General features: G+C 44.4%; 1 protein-coding gene across 4 annotated transcripts; it reads left to right on the top strand.

Moving 5' to 3' along the window:
- The first annotated feature begins 824 nt into the window (after positions 1-824).
- FXN (frataxin) lies at positions 825-22866 on the top strand. Of its 4 annotated transcripts, none has more exons than XM_063080996.1 (6): positions 825-1006; positions 8924-9021; positions 10668-10814; positions 12742-12862; positions 18452-18549; positions 21566-22866. In XM_063080996.1, exons 1-6 carry the CDS (start codon positions 839-841, stop codon positions 21714-21716), a joined length of 783 nt encoding a protein of 260 aa, XP_062937066.1. In that variant the 5' UTR covers positions 825-838; the 3' UTR covers positions 21717-22866. The 4 variants fall into 4 exon arrangements, with proteins under 4 accessions (XP_062937066.1, XP_062937067.1, XP_062937068.1 ...); XM_063080997.1 differs by lacking the exon at positions 21566-22866 and adding an exon at positions 19725-20081; XM_063080998.1 differs by lacking the exon at positions 10668-10814.
- Positions 22867-24435: the final 1569 nt, after the last annotated feature.

Genomic DNA, 24435 nt, shown 5'->3' with positions numbered 1-24435 from the left:
GTAAAGCTAGGATAAACTATGTATGACAAATGGTACTGTCAGGTCTTCTCATTTGAGGACTAGTTATTGTTTGTATTGAAACCATGTTTGTAATGGGTTGTGTCTGCTTGGCTGTGTAAGGGGGTGAGATTTTTTTCTATCATTGCAATCTCTTAGTAGATGCCCTGTCATGCACATCACATTCTGGTTGAATGCATATTCAGTTTTTAAAAATGGTTTATTTTCCTAAAACAAAACAGAAAAAATAGCTAACATTTATTGTGCACTTAAAAGGAACCAGACCTTATCCAAAAAACTTTACAGGGGTTAACTCATTTTATCCTTGTAACAACCTTACGAAGTAGAAACTTTTATAAACTCCATTTTACTGGTAAGTCACAGAGAGTTTAATCAACATGCCCACTAGTAGCACAACTAGGAAGCTGACGGAACCCGAACTGCCGTGACCTATACCGGCAGCCAAGCAGCTTCAAAGCCCGCACCCCACCCAGTTCCCAAGGAGACTGAGTCTCCCAAACCTCTCCTGTATACAACCTCTGCAGCAGCGGTGAGTCACTAGGCTAGTGTCCCTGAGGTCAGGGGTCTCGGTTATATATTCATTATGTTGCCGAAGGATAAGCTCCGCGCTTTGCACAAAGCAGGCTCTCCACTTTTGTCAAATGCACGCATAGTGCATTGCGGGGAAGTCCTTCCTGAAGTCTAACCTCTGGCTATTTCCCCACAGAGGAGGGGACCTGAGTGTAGGAGCCGAGCCGGGGAGCCTGCGGCCCATGGCCACCAGGTGTCGCCGCAGGGTCCCCGCGCAGGTGGGCGGAGCGGGCGGCAGACCCGGAGCAGCATGTGGACACTCGGGCGCCGCGCGGCCGCCGGCTTCCTGCCCCGGTCGGCATCCCCGGGCCCGTCCCAGGCCCTCACTCGGGCCTCGCGGCCTGCGGGACTCGCCCCGCTCTGCAGCCGCCGGGGCCTGCGCGTCGGCACCGCCGCGGCCTGCGCGCCCCGCTACGCCGTGAGTATCCGCGCCGGGTCGCCGCGGGCCGCACGCCGCGGGAGGAGGTGCCGCGCACGCCGAGACGCCTCGGAACGCGCGCCGGGCACGCTCGCCCCGCGCAGGCGCCGACGGGACCCGGGACGCGCCGGACGGCGGAGGGGCCTGCGGCGTGTGGCGGTCGCTCCTTCTCTGCGGCGTGTGGCGGTCGCTCCTTCTCTGCGGCGGACCCACCGGCCTCGCAGCCCCCTCTCTGGTCCTCCTGGCTTCGCCGCGGTGGCTTCTGCTTTCTGAGGGGAAGACAGATGTTGTGTCCTGCGGAACGGCCGCGGGGACCGGGCGGGCGGGCGGGGATCGGTTCGAAGGGGTCCGCGGCTGCCTCGAAGCTCGTCACTTCTCTTTGCGAGAAGGTCATGTAATGTCACTGTATGATAGGTACTGTCATACGCATACACATGGATGTATATCGTGTGTGGATGCTGTGTGCGCCGCATGTATACACACGCACACACGTCATGGTTTCAAGTTTGGGGTTTTGTGGGCCAAATGCTCTTTGTCCAAGCGAGGTGACACTGGCAGGGCTGCGGACGGCTAGGGCCGCAGAGGCTCCTGCTTTGGGAACATGGCCTGAGCTTGGTTCCACATTCTGATCCCCACTCGGCAGAGCTCTGTGACCTCGGGGGGACGCCCCCCCCAACCTCCCTGAGGCGCGACTTCGTTTTCTGTGAAGAGGAGATAAAGGGTGACACCCATTTTGCGGACCTGCTATGAGGATTAAACTGGATTAACAAATATATCTTCCAGCATTTAAAGTTAGCTCCCCTTTCTTCCCTTGGGGATGCGAAGAAATATCTGGCCAAAGAGGGCCGTGGGGTGGAGGAGCACTTCCAGCGGGAGGGACGGGATACTGAGTCAGGGCCTGGGACAAGCCAAGGGAGCGGTGGAGGACTGGGGAGGCGGGGACGGCGCGGGCAGAGGCCGGAGGCGCACGGGAATCGGTTCCGAGTGGCCGGTACTGGAGGCGAAGGAGGCGTCCAGCCCAGATTGTGTGTGGAGCTCCGGAGTTTGGACTTTAGGCTCACACTTGTCACTGACACGTGTTATTTGGCCCACACTATGTTTGAAGAAACTTTGGGATTGGTTGCTAAAGCTCATAAATTTGGACCTAGAAAATGGATTTCCCAGCTTCTCTGGAAAAATAAGCAGCTGTGGCCATGATGGTTACACTATCCCCCCTGCAGAACTAGACCTTTAGGAGGATATTTCAAAAAGTTCTTGGAAGGATTCGTATTATCTTTTAATTCTACTTTTCCACGAACTTTTAAAAATACCCTCCTATTCCTGGGCTCCTGTGCTGTTCTCACCTGGAGCTGCAGCACTTGGGATCCCACCCCTGCCTGTGTGAGCACCACGGGTTGTCAGCAGGGTTTTTAATTAAGGAGAGTGACAAGATGTGGTGCAGTTTACTGGACGGTACCTAGTGACTGTTGACTCAGAAGCACACCCAACTTGATCTTGGCACCCGCATGAGGTGACACAGGGCGCAGACTGGGTTTAGGGATTGTTCATTCACCCACTGGGCCTAAATTAATCATATTTGTTTAACCTGTCTGTTCCAGTTTCCTTGCACATCTGGGTGCTTGTGGAGTTGGGCGCGTGACAGTGGCAACTGGGACCACCATCTTGTTTAATTATTTTATAGTCTTCACTGTCCTCAGGTTGTTCCCTAAGGTCCCCTCATACTCCAAAGTTCATCAGGACCTGAGTTCACTTGGAGACCTCTTCCCCACCCTTATGTTCTCTACTTGCTGCTTCTATGTATTCTAGGGCAGCTGTCCTGTGGAAATAGAATGGGAGCCACATACATAATTCTAAATTTCCCAGTAGCTACATTGAAGTAAAAAGCAGGCGAAATCAATTCCAACAATATATTTAACATGTAATCAATATTTTAAAAATCTTTAATGACATATCTTACATTCTTTTTTTCTTACTCATAACGCTTCCACCATATCTCAATTCAGATGGTGCATTTCCATGGAAATATTCCATCTGTATTTAGATTTTATAAAATTCACAATTGAAAATGAAATTTCACATAGTCAGGTTTCAGGTTGTTCTAAACATACTTAAAAGTTTTCCAATAACTTTATTACCATTTTAAATTAGTTAAAGTGAAATGAAGTTTAGAATTTAGCTCCCCAGTCACACTAGCCGCATTTCTACTGGGTAGTAGCCACATGTGGCAGTGGCCACCACATTGGACAGCTCTGCAGTGATGGGTCCCAGCTCTAGCTTCTCATCAGAACCTGGAATCAACAGAAATGGCTTTTAAGAGCGCATCTCTGCAGCCCCTGCCCCCAGCCTTACACTGGAATGGACTCTGGTTCCACGAGGCAGCTTCTGATCCTGATAGAAGTGGGGACAGGGGCTGCATCTTTAATGTTCACCTTTAATGTTGGAGACAGCTTCAAGGAGGAAATAACCTGGTTAGATATCTCGTCCTCTTAAATATCTTCATAAGCTTCTGCTGCAGCCACTTCTGCGTACTATGGATAGCTTTTAGATAGACACCCATCCATTTTTCTAGAGGGACACGATCATCACCTATATAACCCCATGACCTTTTTGGCTTTAGACCTGACAAGTGCTTTAATTCATTTTTAACGTCTTCCACAGATAATATGCACAGGTTTTTACACATGAAAGTGTATATAAAATATCTGTATTGCTTAAAGATTGATAACAAATGCTAGGGTCTGAATGTTTGTGTACCCCTGCTCCAATTCATGTTGAAGCCTAATCACCAAAGTGTTGGTATTAGCAGGTGGGGACTTTGGAAGGTGATTAGGTCATGAGGGTGGTACCCTCATGATTGGAACTAATGCCCTTATAAAATAGCCCAAGAGAGTTCATTCACCCCTTCCACCATGTCACCAAGTGAAGACACGACAGGAAGGCACCCATTGTGAACCAGGAAGTACGCCCTAAGCAGACACATGATCTATCTGTGCCTTGATCTTGGACTTAGCCTCCAGAGCTGTGAGGAATAAACTTCTGTTGTTTATAAGCCACCCAGCCTCTGGAATTTGTTATAGCAGCATGAGTGGACTGAGGCAATAAACAAACACCCATGTTCCTGACCCCAGGTTAGGAGATAGAATTTGCTTGTTCCTAGAAGACCCTGCATGTGTCCCATCACTGCCCTGTCCTCCCTGGAGGAATCAGCTATCCTGAATTCTGTTCACCGTCCCCTCCTTTTCTTAGAGTTTTACCTCCTGTGCATGTCTCCCTAAACCATGTATTGTTTATATGAAAGGCATTCTGCTGTGTTTCTTCTGCGCATTGCCCCTTTTGTTCAGCATTGGTTTTTTTTGTTTGTTTTTTTGTTTTTTTGTTTTTTTTTAAAAGATGACCGGTAAGGGGATCTTAACCCTTGACTTGGTGTTGTCAGCACCAAGTTCACCGAGTGAGCTAACCAGCCATCCCTATATGAGATCCGAACCCGTGGCCTTGGTGTTATCAGCACCACACTCTCCAGAGTGAGCCACGGGCCAGCCCGTTCAGCATTGTTTTTGAGCACCATCGGCATTGATGCATGCAGTTGTCATTTATTTCTTTTCACTGCTGGCTAGTATTCCCTTGCGTGAATGAATCACACTGAATCCAGTCTCCTTTGGTGACCTTCGGTTGACTGCAGGGTTCTGCTGTAAGGATTGTGCTGCTGTGAGCCTTCTTGTGCATGGACAGAATTCCTTTTGGGCGAATTCCTCAGAATGGGATTGCTGGAGAAAGGCCAGCCAATAGTCAACCCATTGGTGCCAAAAGTGGTTGTAGCAGTTCACCCTCCCCCAGCAAGGGATGAGTACACTCTTCAAGTGTCATGGTTTGACAGGGCCCAAGCACCTGTCAGGGACACCTAGGGATGGAGGCTGTGCCTCCCTGCTGGCCACCCAAGCCAGCTTCACCAGAGGGTGGGCAATCATTGGGTCATGTGGTTCCTGACTCGAGCCTGAGACTTTAGGCCTAGAAACTATCTGGTATTTGCTCAAATACATCCCATGACCTGACCCTGGGCTGAGCGCACAAATTGACTGAATGATGGAGATACGAGCTAGGCAAACCCGCCATGACATATAATCCAGGGGCTCCTGGGTGAGCTGGGATTAGAAGGAGCGGTGGCTGCTGGGAGTGCAGGGGGAGCACGGGTAGGGGGCAATGGAAAGCTTCCTCTTCACCCCTGAAGGTTCACTAAAAATCACTGACAGGTTCAGATTAATATGAAGAAATGGAGTAACAAATTTTACTTTAATGAGCTGGGAAGGGACAATGCATGGGGACTCACTAGACAGGAGGGAAGGGTGCAGAAAGGAGATGTAGACAGTTCCGTGGAGGGACAGTAAATGATTAATAGGGGATGAGCGAGAGGCAGATACTATCTTGTGGAAAGGTCTGTCCCCCTGTGATGCCTTCCCAGTCTCTCTAGTCTCTCTGGGGGTGTTTCTTTCCTGGTTATCTGATGAGATGCCTAGGGAGGGGATCTTCAGACAATTGTATTCCTTTTGGAACTCTTTCTTAGTCAGGTAAGGAAATTCTAGACAAAGCCCCTCCCTGTGCTTGAGTTGAGGGCAACATGACAAGGTGAGAGGGAACTTGATTCTGAGGCTTATTTTTGAGGCCTTTTAACTTTCTAAGCACTCGCATGCCAGAGTACCATATTTGGGGGAATAGTTTTCTGCACCCCAACACACTCATAATACGACCCTCACCACTGCGAATTCTGTTTGCCTCCCAGAGCAGAGTAGAGCAGATTCTGCCTTGCTTTGGGGCTGTAGTTTACCTCTCTGACCTCCTGGGTCTCCACACTTGTGTTGATGTCTCCAAACAGAGATTTATTAAACACCCTCAGGCCCTGTATTTGGGGTATTCCTGTTCTCTTGTTTAATCCTCATAACCAGTCTGCAAGGAGGGTACCGTGATCTCAGCCTTCAAAAGAGGAAACTGAGGTTCCAAACTGTTTAGCAGTTGCTCAGGGAATGTTAAATTGGCACAAACAGGTAAGACAAGAGGCAAGGAGTAATTATGTTAGGGGTTCTTTTTTATGATTACAAACAGCAGAATAAAGAGTTCCACTTCTGGCTGTGAATGAGTAATTTGTATTTGACAAAACCTCTCACCAAAAACAACCACCAAAGTTTTATAAAGTTAAAAAGAAAAAAACAGAAAAACAGTTGTGAGAGACTGTCCACCTAAAGGCAAGAACTAAGGCAAAAATATAAAACAGTTTATTTGGGCCAAGTTTTAGGACTTCAGCCCAGGAGACACAGATTCAGGTTGTCCCGAATATGTGTTACGGCACACAAAAGAGAAGTCAATAGTATTTACGGGGGGGGGGGGGGGGGGGGGGCGTATTGTAAAAGGGCAAGTCCAAAGTTGTTTGCCAAGAATTTACATTGGTTTGCTAAAATAACATGAGCTACTGATTGGCTATGCATTGCTATTTGCATCATAAATGCCAGACTTTGCAACTAAGAAAGAATGAAGGTCACATTCTACAACTTTAGGGTCATCTATACCTGATGGTGGTGGCGCCTGTCTACTAAAAACACGCCTATCAGCAGTTACTCCAGACGAAGGACGTGACTGGAGCTCCATGCTCATTTCTCTCCGGGCCTGGTAAATGTAGCAGACCTTCCATAACACAGATTGCTCTGAGTTGCTTTCTTTCTCAACACTAAGAGGCTAAGATCCTAGAGAGAAGGGAAATTCCCTGAGGCGAGCCCAATATTCTCAAACGCTCTTCCCTCAGTGATTTGAACCCTGTTCTAATTCCCACGTATGTGATTCTTTCCTTTATAACATGGACTCGGGGGCCAGACAGCTTGGGTTCAATTCAATCTCAGCTTCCCCACTTTGTGTCTTTGTATCTCTGTGACTTTGTGCCAGGTAACCCTTTGGTGCCTCAGTTTCCTCATGTGTAAAATACAAATACAGTTGATCCTCTTTGTTTGTACTTGTAAATTCGCCTACTTGCTAAAATGTATTTGTTACCCCAAAATCAATACTCTGGTGCGTTTGGGGTTGTTTCACAGACACGTGGAGAGCTGCAAAAAGTGTGAGTCCCTCCATGCACATGCTCCCAGCCAAAGTCAAACAAGACTACCCTGTAGTTTCAGCTCTCATAGTGTAAACAAGCGTGCTTTTCACGGTCTGTTAGGTGCCACATTATTCACAGGTTTGTGCTTTTTGTTGGTGATTTTGCTGTTTAAAATCGTTCACAAGTGTAGTGTTGAAAGAAGCAAAAGAAGGCCGGGGTATGACTTAAGGAGAAAGTATGTGGATTAGATGAGCTTCATGCAGGCATGAGCTGTCGTGCTCTTGTCTTGAGTGAAATGTTAGTGAATCAACAATATATGTTACGTAAGGTGTCTGTATTAGTCTGTTTCCTATTGCTTATAACAGAATACCTGAAACTGGGTAATTTGTAAGAAAATGAAATTAATTCTTACAGTTTTGGAGGCTGAGAAATCCACAGTCCAAGGAACACATCTGGTGAGGGTCTTCATCTAGGTGCGAACTCTCTACAGGGTCCCAGTGACCAAGTGTCACATGGCTAGAATCGAAAGAGCAAGAGATAGCTCACCTTCCCACATCAGAACCATGCCCATTACTCCATGAATTTATCCATCTGTTCACGAGGGCACAGCCCTCTCGTCCAATCACCTCTTGAAGGCCCCACCTTTCAAATTCCGTAATAGGACTCCCCACCCTCTTAACACTATTACAAAAGAGATCAAGTTTCCAATACATGAACTTTGGGGGGCACATTTAACCCATAGCAGTGTCTTTAAACAGAAATCTACATAAAGCAAGGTTATGTATTGATCGATTAGTAAAAGTGTTGTGACAAGAGGCTTGCAGAAACCTAACCTTGTATTTCCTCTAGGAATAATTTACTAATTGTTCGTGGCAACTTTATAGAACATAACTATCATGAATAATGACTGTCATAATAGCACTTTCCCCATGGGATTGTAATGGAGACTAAATAAGTTCATATATATAAGATTAAGAACAGTGGCAAGAAGATAGAGAACACTCTAGAATGTGTGATAGCTGTAACTGTGGTTATTATGGCTGGAGGAAGTCCAGCTGAGTTCCTTCACAAGGCCCGCGGCTGTCCCCGCTTCACCCCATCACCTCCACCGGCACCTCCCTGCCCCCTGTCTCCACTGTGGGTGCACCGCTTTTCTCTCCCACTCCCAACTCTCACCGGTTATTTCATCCTCCTCTCCATGGTCAGCAGAGTCTGCACGGCAGAGCTTGTGCTCATCAACTCAGAACCCATCACCTAGACTCTCAGCAGTTAGGCACTGAAAACAATCAACAGGTCACATTCTCTCCTGTACATCATGCTAAAAAGATCTGTCAGACAGCAGTCAGCAGTCAGAGCCAATCTTCTGGATGTCAGCAGACTTCTGTCTCTTGCTATTTTTTGTTGCTTTTCTTAGTGAAATTCTATGAGCGTTGCAGATGCTTCCTAGCCTCCTGCTAACCACCACGTGACCCGAATGGCACTATGCAGGAGAGCTACCTGTGTGATGGAAATGTTCTGTGTCAGAGCCACCAGCCACATGTAGCAACAGGTCACTGGGAACGTGGCTGGTGCAGCTGAGGAACTGACTTTATTTTATTTCAATAAATTTAGATAGCTACATGTGCCTCATGTGCTACCTATTGAACAGCGTAGGCTTAGAGAGAGACTGGAAGAACTCATTGTAATGCATTAAAATAACGGGGGGAAAATTCCTAAGAAATAGCCCTCAAAAACTTCAACATGGTTACTCTCACATGTAGAAGTGGCAGTATATAAACCATGCATTAATGGAGTATAATATGCTGAAAAATGGTAATGTTCTTCTTAACTTTGTCTTTTAGAGTTTGAACCTCCACTACCTCAACCAGATTCTGAATGGAAAAAAGCAGAGCGTCTATTTGATGAATTTGAGGAAATCAGGAACTTTGGGCAACCCGGGGTAAGATAAACACTTTCTACATCAGAGGTCTTGTCCTCCCTTCTCTCTCCTTCTTTTCCCCTCCCATACAGAACCCGTTTTCTCCCTGAGCAGCAACACTCAAAGGCATCTTTCCACATCACTAAGTATTCACCATGTTATTTTAATGAAATGATGTTAAATTATATGGACATACCATAATTCATTTAACCAATTTCTTGTTGGACATTTAGCTTGTTTCCAAAGTTTTGTTATTACTTTCTTCATTATCCTAGTAGTTAGAGTAGGCCATGCTGCTGTAACAAATAGACTCAAAAATGTAATGGCTCAAATCAATGGTGGTTTGTGTCTTGCTCTCTGGCCAGTCCACAGCTGACATTCCTCTGTGACATGAGTCAGGGAGCCAGGTTCCTTCCACCTTCCAGTTTGCCCCTCACCTATCAGTGCCTTACTGTCCTCTTCGCTGTCAAGACCAGGTCATCCTGTCCAATTCCCTTCAGCAGACAGGGCTGGAAGCATAGAAGGGCCAGAAATGGCACTTGTCCCTCACTCACAATTCCAGTGGGAAGGCTTATTCACATTTCCCAAGCTAACAGCAAGGGAGGCTGGGAAAAATAGTGAGTACCCTGGAACTGGTAAGCACTGCTACAGTCTACCCCCTGCCAGTTGGTATCTGCATGGACCCCCCTTCCATGCACAGATACATATACCCCCAGCCCCAATGGAGCCAACCCAAAGGCCCATGTGGTCACTGCCTCCACCTCAAAGTTCAGGGTTTCTGGGTGGCAGCCCTCTCTCTCAAGTGTCCACTCTGATAGCTTCTTCTGAGCTACACACACACACACACACACACACACACACACACACACACACACACACACACACACAAAATGATGGAGAGGGGCAGGACACACACACACACACACACACACACACACACACACACACACACACACACACACACACACAAAATGATGGAGAGGGGCAGGATAGCTGCATCGGTGACCTCCATTCAGAAAAGAGACACGGCCCTGGCACATGGCAGCATTCGAGTCTTGCCAGGCAGCACTGGGACAGCCTCTACCCTGGTAGAGAAGGACAGTCCTCAATGGATCCCTGGTCCAGCCTTCTGGTAGGTTCATCCTTGTCCATGATCCTCTTTGGCAACTTGGGAAGTGTGCCCTCCTTGGTGGTGAGCAGCCTTCATAGCCATTACTTGCCAATAACAGTGTCAGGTTCCAAAGGCTGTTTTAAGACTCCAGTAGGCTATTTTATTTTATTTTCATTTTCCTTTCTGGTTTTTTTTGGCAGCTGGCCAGTATGGGGATCCAATCCAGTAGGCTATTTTAGGCCAGACTCATATTTCTTTAATAATAGGATTTTCCCCAAAACCTAGTAGCTTCTGATCTATTTATTCCCAGTGAGTCCCATGTGCCAGTAACCACATCCAAATTTCTTGCCTGGATGGGAGCCTCAGACTGCCTTATTTTTTGCATGTCCCCATCCCCAGCAGGAACCTGAGGTCATATAAAACAATAAGATTGGGGACCAGCAATATCCTCAGCCTGGTTTTTATAACAGGGTTGGGTCCCCTTATTTGGCTTAACGAGAGGCCTTTATTGTTCAAAGTTTTAAATCCTGCCTTTGACTTTTCTACCTTTGTGCAGCCTGTCCAATTCTGGCCTCTGGGAAGCACATCTTTGTCTTACCATGAGTAGGAGGACAGCTGGACAGCTGCTTCTTCTGTGGCCCAGCTCTCTGCTGTCAGGTAGCACCTGCCAAGCTCTTGACTTTGGACTTTATACCTGTGTCAGGTGTGTCTTTGTGTTCCCCAAATTCCTCAAGACACTTATCAACCAATTTCTCTTCCCCATTCTCTCCAACTCGCTCTCAGAATATCTAGCGCACCCTACCAGGCCACCACTCTCTTTAGAGAGCACCCGTCCCCAATCTGATCAGTCCTGTAGCCTCCTCCACACTGTACCCTTGAAGTGGGTGGTGGGCTGGGTGGGGGAGGGGGTCGTATGGCAGATGTTTATGTCTTGCATTAATTGTACAGTAGCCATGGCAACTTACTTTAGGCACCTTGGACACTCAGATAATGGAGTTGTCTGGTATACATCTAATAACCTAGAGATATATCTTCACAGGGGCACAAAGGGTCTTACAAGGATATTTACTATAGTAGTATTTTTATTGCTATAATGCATATGCCAGAAATTTCACCATTTTAAAATGTAAAATTCAGAAGATTTTAGTATATTCACAAGGTTATGCAACTATCATCACTGATTCCAGAACATTTTTATTACTCCAAAAAGAAAACCCATAACCATTAGTAGTTTCTCTCCATTCCTCTGTTCCCGAACCTCTGGCAACCACTCATCTACTTCCTGTCTCTGAATTTGTGGTCATTTTTTAGAATTAAAAAATAGTATCTATATAGAAATCTCTCCAAGTCATAAGTATACAGCTTCAAAAACTGAACATACCCATGTAACCAGCACCCAGCTCAAGAAACAGAATGTCACCAGGCCCTACAAGCAAGCCTCCTGCTCCCTTCCAGTTCCTGTCCCCTCAGAGTAACTACCATTCCGATTTCCAGCGTAGATTAGTTTTGCCTCTTTTTTACTTTATACAAACTATGTCATTAAGTATAAGTATGTTTATGTGTGGCTTCTTTCCATCACAATTATGTTTGGGAGATGCATCCCTATTGTTCTTATAGCTACAGACAAGTCTATTTTGCTATGTGGTATTTTATTGTATGAATATACCACAGTTTATTCATCTGTTGTGTTACCCATGGGTACTCAGGCAGTTACCAGTTTGGGGCTATAGGATAGTTCTGCTATGAACATTCTAGCATGGCACATGTCTTGGTGAACCTGGGCATGCATCTCTGTTGGGTATACCCCAAGAGTGATGGGTCATATAGCATGTGAATGTGTTCAGTTTTGGTGGATACTGCCTGTCAGTTTTCCAAAGTGATTGTCCAGTTTACTTGCCTATCAGCACTATCTGAAAGCTCTGGTTGCTTCTCCTCCTGGCCAACTCTTGACAGCACCTATCTTTCTTTTGACCATTCTGGCCATTTTTTAAATTTGTATTTTCCTGAAGATTAGCAAAGTTGAGCACCTTTTCATATGTTCATTGGCTATTTGGATATCTTTTTTTAACGAAATCTGTTCAAGTATTTTGCCAGTTTTTTTATTGGGTTTCCTTTTTCTTATTGATTTGTAGGAGTTCTTTATATATTCTGGATGAGTCTTTCTCCAGATATATGTAATACAAATATTTTCTCTCACTTTGTGGTTGGCTCAACATAAATTTTAATTAAAAAAACAGTGGAAACAACTTTAATGTCCAGCTGTAGGGGACTAGTTGGTTAAATAAATAACATAAAATATTATGAAAATCCATACGTGCTAATATGGAACAATTTCTAAGACATTAAGTGAAAAATGCACAGTGCTTCATTCGTGTATTTTAAAAAATATAAAATTCTAGAAGGATACAAAAAAGGCTATTAATCATAGTTGCCTCTGGCGGTGGGGGCTGCATATTTGGAAGAAGATTAACTTCTCTCTGATACCTTTCATGCTGTTTAAATGCTTACTCTGTACATGTTAAACATTTTCCATCAATTTTAAAAGTGTATATAAAAAATGTGCAAACTCGATATTAATAAAATGGAGCAGTTTAGTAATTGTTTTTGGTTGTTTTGTTTTTCCTCTGCAGTTCTCTAGATGAGACGACCTATGAAAGACTAGCAGAGGAAACTCTGGACTCCTTGGCAGAGTTTTTTGAAGACCTTGCAGACAAGCCTTACACATTTGAGGACTATGATGTCTCCTTTGGGGTACCTGAATTATTTTAATTTTTCTCTCTCTCCTCCCTGAGAAGTTTAGCTCACTTCCTGCCAGCAGTTATGCATCATGCAGCATGGGGTTGTGGGTGGTACCAAAAGACTACAGTTTGGGTTGCTGCTCAGCTCTATCAGGCTTGTGACCCTGGGTGGGTCATTCAGCCTCTCTGAGTCTCATTTCTGGTTGAAAATACAAGCTTCACCTGATAGCCATCAAGGTAAATGGTGGCAGGACCTGGCCGTGTGTTTGTCCAGCATGCAGTCATGGTATATTAGTCCATGTCTGTTGGTTATAACAAAATACCTGAAACTGGGTAATTTGTAAGAAAACCAAATTTATTGCTTACAGTTTCAGAGGCTGGGAAATCTGAAGTCCAGGGAACGTATCTGGTGAGAATCTTCTTGGTGGTGGCTTTACAGCAACGCAGAGGTCTCACATAGCAGAAAATGTCAGAGCAGAGAGAGAAAGACTCTCATGTGTTCTCCTTTTAAAGCCCCGGACCACCATTATTAATCCAATCACCTCTTCAAGATCCCAGCTTTCAATTACCATCATAGGATTTCCCACCCTCAACAATAACAGTCAGGGCCAAGTTTCCAATACCTGGAACTTTGGAGGACACAATTTAAGCTTCAATGAGTTTGGGGGTGTATTGCTAGGGCAATTGTCAGAATCCTGCCAACACAGCCAATTGTATTGCTAGGGCTAGAGCTCACAGACCCTTCAAACCCGTCATACAGACTGGGTCACAGACCCCTGATATACAGGATGGGTCACCAGACCCCTCACGTACAGTTCCACAAGGTAGGTAATTGGGAAAAATCCTGGGAGCTGTTGGCAGACGACAGGAGCTCAGTCCTCAGCTTCCTCAGCAGCAGCGGCAGTGGCCTCCTGGAGGGTCCCAGGGACCCTGGCAGCAAGAGCTGGCAGCAACAGCCTCTAGCAGCAGTAGTGGCCTCCCCATGGCATCCTGGGGGGTGGGGGGCACTGTGGATCAGAGCCATTTGTCCTTTATACTTAAGTCCAATAACCCAGGACACCTGGGTGCAAGTCAGACAACCTGGGAACACCTGGGTGCACGTGCACATTTACATTAGATAATAACCAAGGAACACTTGGACGCACATGCATATTTACATCAAATGCTCGGCAAGATTCAGAACATCTGAGGGATCCCTGACTATTTTCTTTTACTTTACCTTCAAGGGGGTACATTCAATCCACAGCACGTGGTGAACACTGAACTGGACCAGTAGTTCTTAAGCAAGGAGAAGATCATTGCCCAAGAGTTATTCAGACTAAACAGGCATGGGCCCCACTCCTAGGTGATTCTGATGCAGTAGGTCAGGGTGTATTCTTAGGAAGCAAATTTTTGAAAGGCTCAGCCGGGATTCTAATGTGCATCCCTGGGTCCCACCCCTAGAAATTTTTATTTAATTGGTCTGGGATGTGGCTTGGGCAGTGCACCAGGGTGTTAAAGCTCCCCAGGTGATTTTAACGTGCAGCTGGTGTGAAAAATTCTGAGTTGGAATGATTAGCCCCGGATCCTGCAAGCCCAGGAAGTGCTGGTCTTTTTTGACTGGTCACCAGGTGGCAGACTTGAGCAAGGGTCCACCTTTGGATTTAGAATTATTGCTTAGGCCTTAGAGTAGTTCTTTTTTGTCAGTGGGAGAAAATCCTCCGCAGAGTTTAATCCTCTTGACAGCAATTAATTAATACCAGGAAATATCACAAAATGTGCATTTTTGGACTTAATCATGGAATTATTTATGGCAATCTGTCAGACTAAAATGATAGAAATGGTGTTGTATATTTGGACCAGGGAGTTCCCACCGGAAAAAAAAAAAAAAAGAAAGAAAAGAAATGATGTTGGATATTGCTGGGGAGCACTGGATACAGAAGGGACTCTGTATGATGGAGCAGGCAGCAAGGAGCACCAGGGTGGAAAAGGATCAAATGTCTTCCAAATGGATTCAGTGTTTGCTGTCAGCAGCAGAAAATGCAGCAGTGTCGGGCAGTACTTTAAAAGTGTTTGCCAACTTGACCGTGCAGGCAGCATCTTATTGGACATGGAGACAAAGGATCTGGCTTAGCATCCTGGATTTGTATTTTCTTTCAGAGTGTCCTTAAGTGAATTATCCAACTTCTGTGAGCCAGAAGTTCCTCAGCTATGAAGTGAGTGACATCAACCTCTGCCTCTCCAGGTTTCTATTAGGATTGATTAAAGTGGCATAGGTTAAAAGTACTGCATATTCATTATTCTGTTCCTTAAGGGGAAGGCAGTATCTATTTTAGGAATGTGGGTAATCAAATGTATGTAAAGTCCCTAAGTCAACATGCCATCTCATATGTGTCTGTTTCTACAAATGAGCTGGTGACAACAGTAATCGCTATTTTTGCTCCCACTGACTAGCAGGAGTCAATAAGCTTCACCAGCCCAGCCAGGGTCTGTTCTGACTGGTTAGTGCCTGTGTCTCAGCAACTGCTAAATATTTTGACTATCCACCCCCACACTTAAGTGTGCCCACACTCCCAAAATAGACTCAGATTGCCTAAGGAATAATAATAATGATGAGTAGAAAGACTTCTTCATCTGGTCTACTTGTAATCAGTTCCAAAAGCATTAAGAACTTCTGGTGAATCAATAAGGTAGCTAGGTTCTTTCCTTTTGCCACTTTCTTTCAAAAACAGCTTCAAGCTCTGTTGGAAAAAAATCTAATTACTCACTGGGGGTCGGGGGAGAAGGAGGGGGTGAGTGTTGAGATTGTCTGCCTTGTAACCTTGCCCTTCACTTTGGCAGCCAGTGTCACAGTACCTGGTCATCATCCCCTAGTGTACCATTTGACCAGTCATCATTCATCCACAAATATACCTTTCTATCTATCCAGCCCGTATTTTGCTGAAAAATGGAGGTGCTAGACACAGAAGATGCTAGGATGAAAAGACAGATCTGCTCTCAAGGTGCTTACGGTAGCAGAGGGCAGGGCCAGGGGACAAGTGAAAAGGAAGTTCTAAATGCACTGAGGAAAGTGCCAAGGTGGCAGGAAGCACCGAGAGGCTATGGGGACACGTGCAGGTGCCGACCCAGCCAAGGGGCATCGGGGAAATCTTCCAGAGGCGCCTAAGCTGGGACATGGAGCAGAGGAGTTTCAGGTCTTACCTGGGAAGAAGGTGCCAGATAGAGGAAGCAGCTTGAGAGCTATAGCACTAGAGGGGCTCACATTTGTTTATTAACATGCTCATTGTGAAAGAGTCGCCTGTTTTCTGGAGTCACTCGGAAGTCTTCAGGTCAGAAAGAGTGGCCTCTGGCTTCAGCAGTTGTAGGTGTGTCCCTGATCTGGTGTTCTGTTCTGAGGTGCGACGGTGATCAGGGGCAGGTGTGCAGCTCAGTGCTCATATCAGCCCCTCGGTTCTTGCACTGAGTCCCTGAGGGAGGCAGGCAGATGATGGGCTGCAGCCGTCAGTGATGAGACTGAGCTTGGAAGCCACATCTTTATACACATCCTCTGCTCTTTCTGCTGGGTCATGCGCCTCCCCAGTCCAGGTGCAACACACAGCGGGGACACTCACAGGCCACAGATAGGCTGAATTAGAAACGATTATATGTTGATTCCCTGAGCCTGTTATTTCTTGGAAAAATAAGGTACAGAACTGTATGTATGGATGAGAGGTGAAAACGAGGAGTGACTGCTGATGGGCGCAGAGTTTCGTTCCGAGGAGATGGAAGTATTCTGGAATTAGTGCTCTGGTTGTGGTGATGTTGAAGTATGCAGTTTAAGAAATTTTTAAATAGGTGAAATGTAGTCCTACCAAAACAGCTAAGGTGGGTTTCAGGAAATTATAAATAAATAAATAACTTATGTACAGTATAAAGCTAGCCCATTTAAAAACTTCAACCAAGTCACAAAAGGACAAAAAACTTTACGATTCCACTCACATGAAGTATCTAAAGTCGCCAAAATCATAGAAACAAAGTAGAAAGGTGGTTGCCAGGGGCTGGGAGGGGAGGAGTGTTTTTAATGGGTATAGAGTTTCAGTGTTGCAAGATGAAAAAGTTCTAGAGATCTGCTGAACAACAGTGTGAACATACTTATCACTGCCGAACTGTACACTTAAAAATGGTAAGATAGTAAATTTAATGTCATGTGTTTTTTACCATAATAAAAAAAATTAAAACAAAAAAACTGGCAGCTGACACCTGAGAGCGAATAGCTTGTTTTCACTGGTCAGTGGGCTTGGGAGAGCGCTTCACAGATGCGGAGGAGAGTGTCTTCGGACCCAGACAGACCTGGACTTAAGATCAGCTCTGGCAACTACTATTTAATCTTGACTACTCAGATTCTCTGTTTTCCTCATCTGTAAAACTGGGGTAATGATTCCTACCTGCCACAGTTAGGGTCAGGTTGGAAATAATTTACACAAAGTGCCAAACACAGTGCCTGGCACAGAGTAGGGACTGAGTAAATAGTTAATATTTTTATTGATGTTTTCCTTTTCCTTATACTGTCTACATTCCCATGTCTCTGTCATTTCCTACATTTCTTTTTTAATCAGAAAAAATGTTGTCAAAAAAATAACCCAATAGCACCCCCGACATCCCATACCTATCAGTTATCTTGTTATTGTTACTGCCGTCCAGCATTTATATAGCTCTTTGTGTTTGCGAAAGTGTGTTGTAAGAATCATTCAGGGCCCCTTGATAGGACAGGGGCTCTAGAAGGCACAGAGAAAGGCCACTGTGTGTCTCTGCAAGTCCTGCACAGGCTGGGGGACAGCCAGGCTGCCCCTGCTTACCAGTTCCAACACAGGGAACTTAGCCACGTAGCTGTTTCTTTCATATCCTGCCCATTCTAAAGAGACCACAGGCCTTGGGACTGAAGGGCTCCTTTGTGGAAAGAGTGTTTTCAAATTTAAATGAGCATTTATTGGGCAAAGATGGACCAACCAGTCTTTTTAAGAATTCAAGACTCGTTAGAGGAAAATAAAGTGCCTGAGAAGCTTGTTAGGTGCGTGGGAAGAGTTTGGAAATAAACGTAGTCCGGAGTTTCTGCCTTCTACCAGCAGAGATGGAGCTTGTCAAGCAAAGCAGGTGGTTTGAGCACTTCCTTCTTTCCTTTCCTTTTTTTTTTTTTTTCTTTCATAATGGACTTGTTGTGTCTGGTGTTTGGGCTGACATGGGACTCTAACAGAGTTGGTGTCTGCATTTTTTAACGACCTCTAGTATGCTCTGGTTGGTAGGTTAGGGCAACAAGACAGCAGTCCCATTTGCCAGCTCCGAGACCTCAGACAAGTCACTTAATGTTCCGAGCTTCATGACCATTCTCACCTTGCCGACCTCGCAGGGAATAGAAAAAGCACGAGAGGTAGCATTATTATGATTAATCCTATTCTGATTCTGACAGCAATATTCTTTCTGCACAACCTCATATTTCTAAATACTAAAAACATTTCTTTATGATGTATATTGTGTACTTGTATAAATGGAAAGTGTTGAGATAGAATGAAATATGAAGCGATGATGACAAGACTCTAACTTTGTCTTGCTTTGTTTTCTTCATGCTTTTTTCCACCTGATCCCCTAGAGTGGTGTTTTAACAATTAAACTGGGTGGAAATCTAGGAACCTATGTGATCAACAAGCAGGCCCCAAACAAACAAATCTGGTTATCTTCTCCATCCAGGTATGTTCAGAAGTCAAAGTGTGTGTCGTTAAACTTGTTTGAAATGTGACGTTGTGGACCATTTAAGAAGTGTCACTTCTTGTGTTAGTATTTGTGTAAGTGAACGTTTCCTGAAGTTTTGCAGCCTATCTCATTCTCATTAGGAAAGTATACTCTAGGTAGATAACTTTTCTGTGCTGATAATTTGGCTGCTATAAGCAGGCATTACAATATTAACAAGATCTGAAGTGAAAAGATGATAAATTTTCAGAACCCGGCCTAGGCAGTTTTTTTGTATTAAATCATTGTCCTTCCTTTAAGCTACTTTTGATACTGCAGCCTCTGAACAAATTGCACTTTGTCTTCAGAGCAAGTTAAAGTTTGACCTCCAGTTTTGGGGGGGGGGGGTTGGCAGCTGGCCAGGACAGGGATCCAAACCCTTGACCTTGGTGTTATAACACCACACTCTAACAACTGAGCTAACTGGCCAGCCCTTCTAGTTTGTTTTGAGCGTCTCAGCCAAAGGGCAGTTGAATTCCCTTTGCAGAATTGGGTTGCATCTGTGGAGGTGAAAGAGCATTTTAAATTGCTTCTTGGGCTGTTTAATCTCTCCTGCCTTTTCCATCGATGTGCTCTCAAACCTAGAGGAATAAAAGGCTGTGCTACATCTCAAAGCCTGTGAACATGCTGGAGAGACTCCCTCATCCATCTGGCTGCTGCTGAAGTGGTTGTAAGAAAGTAAAAAAGATGCCCACAAAAGCTCTCAGACAGACTTTCCTAGGTCATTCACTAGCACTTCCAAAGAGAACATGTGAACTGTGAATTGGGAAAGGCCCAAAAATACCCAGCGTGGAATTCTTTGAAAGCCCACTGGTATTTGCATTTTTTTAAAATTATAATCTTACTTCGCCCACTAACACAGACAACATTTTTAGGCAGTTAATATTACACTGTTTATCATGCTGTGATTTGTAATTCTTGTTCAGAATAAATACAGTGTTATTCCCCCGTCACCCCAACCTCATCCAGGAAGTGTGGTTAAATTCAGCAAAAACAACACTAGAAATTGCTGGCATTTCTAGTAAGGCCATACCTAATTCACAGATTGTTGTATTGCTCCTTAGACCCAGTTAGTTTACTTAAGGTTGGAGGGTTTAACCTGTGTGGCCTCATTAGTCTGTTCTCTTTGGCCTCAGTCACACTATTCATGGCCGTGCATAAGGTCTGTGCATTCTTACTCTTCATCTCTGGAGGAACCGATGAGAGAAACTGGGTGGATCAGCTCAAATCCAGCAGTCGTCTTTGCGGATCGGTGGCTTTGTGAACACCGGGCAGGGCATCACTATCAGCTGTGGTGGCTCCTCTAAAAGAATTTGCTCCGTATTTGGGGCCGGAAGAGTTCATATCGTACTTGGGCACATTGACCAGCCATATGATCCCACCCCAGCCATGCTCAGAAGCACATACCACTGGATAATAACGTCTGGAAATTCCAAGTGTCCTTTTTTAAAATCTATAATTCATATGAGAATTTGAGAAGAAAATCTTGCCAAGCAGCCATTTATTGTCACAGGTACTATGTCTCTCAAAAAAAAAAAAATTTTTTTTTCCTCTCAGCTTTTCACATTGATCTGAAATATCTCTCATAGGACTGTGTTTCTCATTTTTTGGTTTTTGTCAGTTGACAAGTTTTCAGGTCCTTGCGATCAGCAGCCTTTCCCAGCCACTTTAACCACCCTGAGAATGTTGTAGGAAAAATTAAAGGAGAGGTCTGGAGGACACCTGGGCAATAGTGCCTGGGCTCAGAGCCCCTGGAGTGACATGGAGGGGCCTGGAGGAGGTTACTCACATTCTACCTGGCAACTGCTGGGAGAGTCGGAGAACAGGGCCCTGGGTTTGGTCTGGGTTCTTTTTACACGCTGAGCCAGTCTTTTTTACATGGCTCAGATGGTTTATGTTCAAACAAAGGCCCTGTCTGTTTGGGAACATGATCTCCATTATTGGGAACATGATCAAACCCCAGCATGTGGGTGATAATACAGAAATACTTGATGCTTTTATAGCCCAAAAGATGCTTCACTTCCAAGTTTCCCCCCTTGGCAAACTCCTCCCAGCCTCAGTCTCTGGAAAAGCTCTCCCTGAGTACTCCAGGTAGACTCAGGTGCCCTTCTCGTGTGCTCTGTGCTTACCTCCATCGAGGCATGATCGTGTACTGTCATTATCTGCTGCCATGTCCATGCCTCACTAGGCCATGAGGAGGTGGAATTAATGAACACACATTGTGTGCATCTGGTATAGCAAGACGTGGTGAAAACCAGCCACAAATTTGTCCACACAATTATAGCATTCCCAGAGTGAAGTGCCTGTGCTGTTTGTGTTCAGGAGATGAGTTAGCCCATCGAGCAATCAATTTCATGGACTTAAAATAAGAAAAATATTTTTTGAATTAATAATATAGGTGGTTGCCAGGGGCTGGGAGAGGAAAGAATGGGCTGTAACTCCTTAATGAGTACAGGGTCTCCTCTTGGGGTGGTGCAGGTATTTTGGAACTAGATAGAGGTAGTGGTTACACAACATTGTGAAGGTGCTAAATGCCACTGAATTGTTCATTTTTAAATGGTTAATTTTATGTTATATGAATTTCACCTCAACAATTAGTAATAGTGTAGGTAAGCCACAAATCATGTCAGTGGCACAAAACACGGCCAAGATTTTAAAAACACTGTTCTAATGTAGCAGGTATCATATGTGAGACAGGAAAAGCAAGGGATCAGAATGTGATACCTGGAGACTCATCGATAAGGGTCAGATGTTTTCAGGACTTGAGAATCCTTCTGTGAAGTGTTCAGAGGATAAATTGTTAATTATTCCTAAATAGAAAAACCCTAAGACAAGAAATTATGTATATATACCTTATTATGTATTATCTTCTAGAGCTTCAGTCTCGTCAGTTTCTTGGTGGCAGTGTTTGCAGAATCAGTGACTCTTCTAAAGGGCTGTCCTCGTGAACTTACTATGTGTCTGTTTTGTCTTCCAGTGGGCCCAAGCGTTATGACTGGACTGGGAAAAACTGGGTATACTCCCACGACGGTGTGTCCCTCCACGAGCTGCTGGCCACCGAGCTCACTGAAGCCTTAAAAACCAAATTGGACTTATCTTCCTTAGCCTATTCTGGAAAAGGCACTTGATACCCAGCTCCATCTTAAAGACATTAAAAACTATCAGTCCAAGACCCCAGCTTCATTCTGCAGCTGAGTGTCTCTTTTCATTCCTGCTTTTGAGGACAGTTGCATTGTATGTGACAGCTCTGTGAAAAGAAAGGTCACCTCCCACCCTGCCCCCAAGTTCTGATTTTTATTTTCTGCAGAGGTTTTTTGGGTTTATTATCTGATTTCCCTCCTCACATGATGTCCCTCATCTTTTATAATGTCTTATAACCATAACTTAATATAATAACCTTACAAAAAGAAACATAAGAAGAAGGAAAAATTCCAGGAGGAGACATGAATCGTCTTCACTCTTCATTCTTTGAAGGATTTACTGCAAAAACTCCATGATGAGCAACTGGCCCAGCTTGCCATTCTGTCCCAAAATGAGACTTAGTAAAGGGTGCCCTCCAAGTGTTCCCAGGCCTCTTTCAAAGTGTAAACCCTTCTGAGCCCTTTAGCATTGAAGTGTCAAAAGCAACCCACACAAGAAGACTCTTCCCCCTTTGTGTTCTGTGACTGCCCGTTGTAGCCTGCACTGTGTGATCCAGGAGACCTGCTGCTCTTTCTTCCATATGTTCAAATAGATTTGTGTGTGTATATATATTTTTAATTTAAGTGTCAGTATAGAATCAGCTGTTGCAACACGGGTCTGAGAATGTAAAAAAATCTTTAAAATGACAAGAAGGTTGACGGGTTAGCTCAGTTGGTTAGAGCACGGTGTTATGACACCAAGGTCAAGGGTTCGGACCCTCTTACCAGCAAGCTGCCAAAAAAAAATGAGGGGGAGCCATTTCCATAAGCCGAGTGATGTAGTGTAATAAACAAGGTCATAGAGCTAAGGAGATACTTTGTAAGTGAGGGGCCTTGTAAATGAAAGAGATGTTCGTATTGATGTAAAAAGCCCTAGTCCTAGACTTGGCTTAGCCACAGAAGTAGGTGTCTCTCTGTGGGCAGGTTTTACAAACTCCCTGGACCTCTGCTTTCCCGTCTGTTCAGTGAGAGGATGGAATATGTTCAGTATCCCATCCGACGGCCTAACAGGCCAGCTTTAATTCCCACTGGGTAGATGAGAGGATGACAATGAGCAATTTCTAATGCTATATAATAAATATATTGTTATTGGTGTTGACCTGTTGGAATTTCCATTGAATTCACATTCAAATAATAGCCATCCTTTATTGTGCCTTTATTGGGTTAAGCATATTACCATATTACCTCATTTTAATTTTTTCTGACCTACACTTTACACATGAAACAGCAAGTCTTCAGAACATTAAAACTCAAATTTATGTTCACGTTCTATTATTTTCTTACTAAGAAAAGATTTATTAGTGACAAGTCTATGTGAATGTGTTGCAAAGGCTTTTGCAATGGGAAAATGCATTCCATTATTGGAAAAAAAATTCTTAGTAGAATAGTAAAAAATGCTAAATGGGTATGTAAAGTATTTCCTTTCTTCAGAAGTAAAATTATTTTTTGAGTTTGGTGGAAATTTTTAAGTGCAGTAGGTCAGTGCCAGTGAGAAAATAAAATAGTGTGTGTGTGTGTGTGTGTGTGTGTGTGTGTGTGTGTGTGTGTGTGTGTGTGTGTGTGTGTGTGTGTGTGTGTGTGTGTGTGTGTGTGTGTGTGTGTGTGTGTGTGTGTGTGTGTGTGTGTGTGTGTGTGTGTGTGTGTGTGTGTGTGTGTGTGTGTGTCTTGCTCCTAATGAAAGTTTCATCGCACCTCACTTGCTTGGGACTCAGTGAGATGGTGCTCTCATCTGTCCGGCACACAGCATGAACCTAAGAGGTATGCAGTGGGACTGCTGTAACACCAAAATAGAAATTAAGGAATCTGTGCTCTTGTGGGCTTCCTGTGGCCAGCCCTTAAGGCCTATTTATTTTTACTTTACATACATTTCTAAGTGGTTTAATTATCTAGTTTCTAAGGCAGTGGGCAATCCCCTTTTAAGAAAGGAAAAGAACTTCAAGTGGTTGACAATTGTTGGGTTGCAGAAGGCTGTCAAAGTTTTTATCAATTTAACTCTATCACAGAAAGGAAGACGAGTCTGACAGCACCCCTGGACTGACTTTTGTCACAGACCATTGCTTCTATGTAGGACCCATTCAGTATTTTAAAGAAAATCATTTACCAGTCATTGTCTGCTCTGCCAGCCAGATGGACTTTGTTCTGGGTCATTGTATGTTCCCAAGGCCCATTTCATCCCCCTAAGAATCGTTTACTCCTACACCCCCATCTCCCCTTTCCCTATGGAGATGGGTATATAAGTTCTGCACCCCAATGGAAAATTGGGACATTGTTCTCTTATGATTCCCCCATGCTTTGCCTTCTCCCAGCATGTTAAATAATAAAATGTTTGTGCCTTTTCTTCATATTTATCTAAATTCATCAGTGATTTTTATTAATGAAACTTCAGGAGTGAAGAGGAAGTTTTCCTTTGGCCCCTAAACAATATTGTATATTTTAAAATAGCTAGAAGAGAGGATTTTGAATGTTTTCATCACAAAGAAATGATGTGATGTATATGCTAAACACTGAGTTGATTCTCACACAATGTATACTTATATTGAAACATCATATTGTACCCCAGAAATACGTACAATTATTATGTGTCAATTAAAATTTAAAAAAGAAAAGCAGTTAAAGCACATGAGTAGCAGCTGGGGGAAAAATCAAAATCATACTCTGCAAGCAAACT

This window comes from Cynocephalus volans, chromosome 16, assembly GCF_027409185.1.
Source record: "Cynocephalus volans isolate mCynVol1 chromosome 16, mCynVol1.pri, whole genome shotgun sequence".
Classification (NCBI taxonomy): domain Eukaryota; kingdom Metazoa; phylum Chordata; class Mammalia; order Dermoptera; family Cynocephalidae; genus Cynocephalus; species Cynocephalus volans.
This window is presented reverse-complemented; position numbering and strand designations above follow the sequence as displayed.

Coding starts and splice junctions, on each gene's coding strand:
- FXN (XM_063080996.1), top strand. CDS start 839: ATGTGGACACTCGGGCGCCGCGCGGCCGCCGGCTTCCTGCCCCGGTCG. Junction 1,007..8,923: donor CCTGCGCGCCCCGCTACGCC/GTGAGTATCCGC, acceptor TTTGTCTTTTAG/AGTTTGAACCTCCACTACCT. Junction 12,863..18,451: donor ACTATGATGTCTCCTTTGGG/GTACCTGAATTA, acceptor CTGATCCCCTAG/AGTGGTGTTTTAACAATTAA.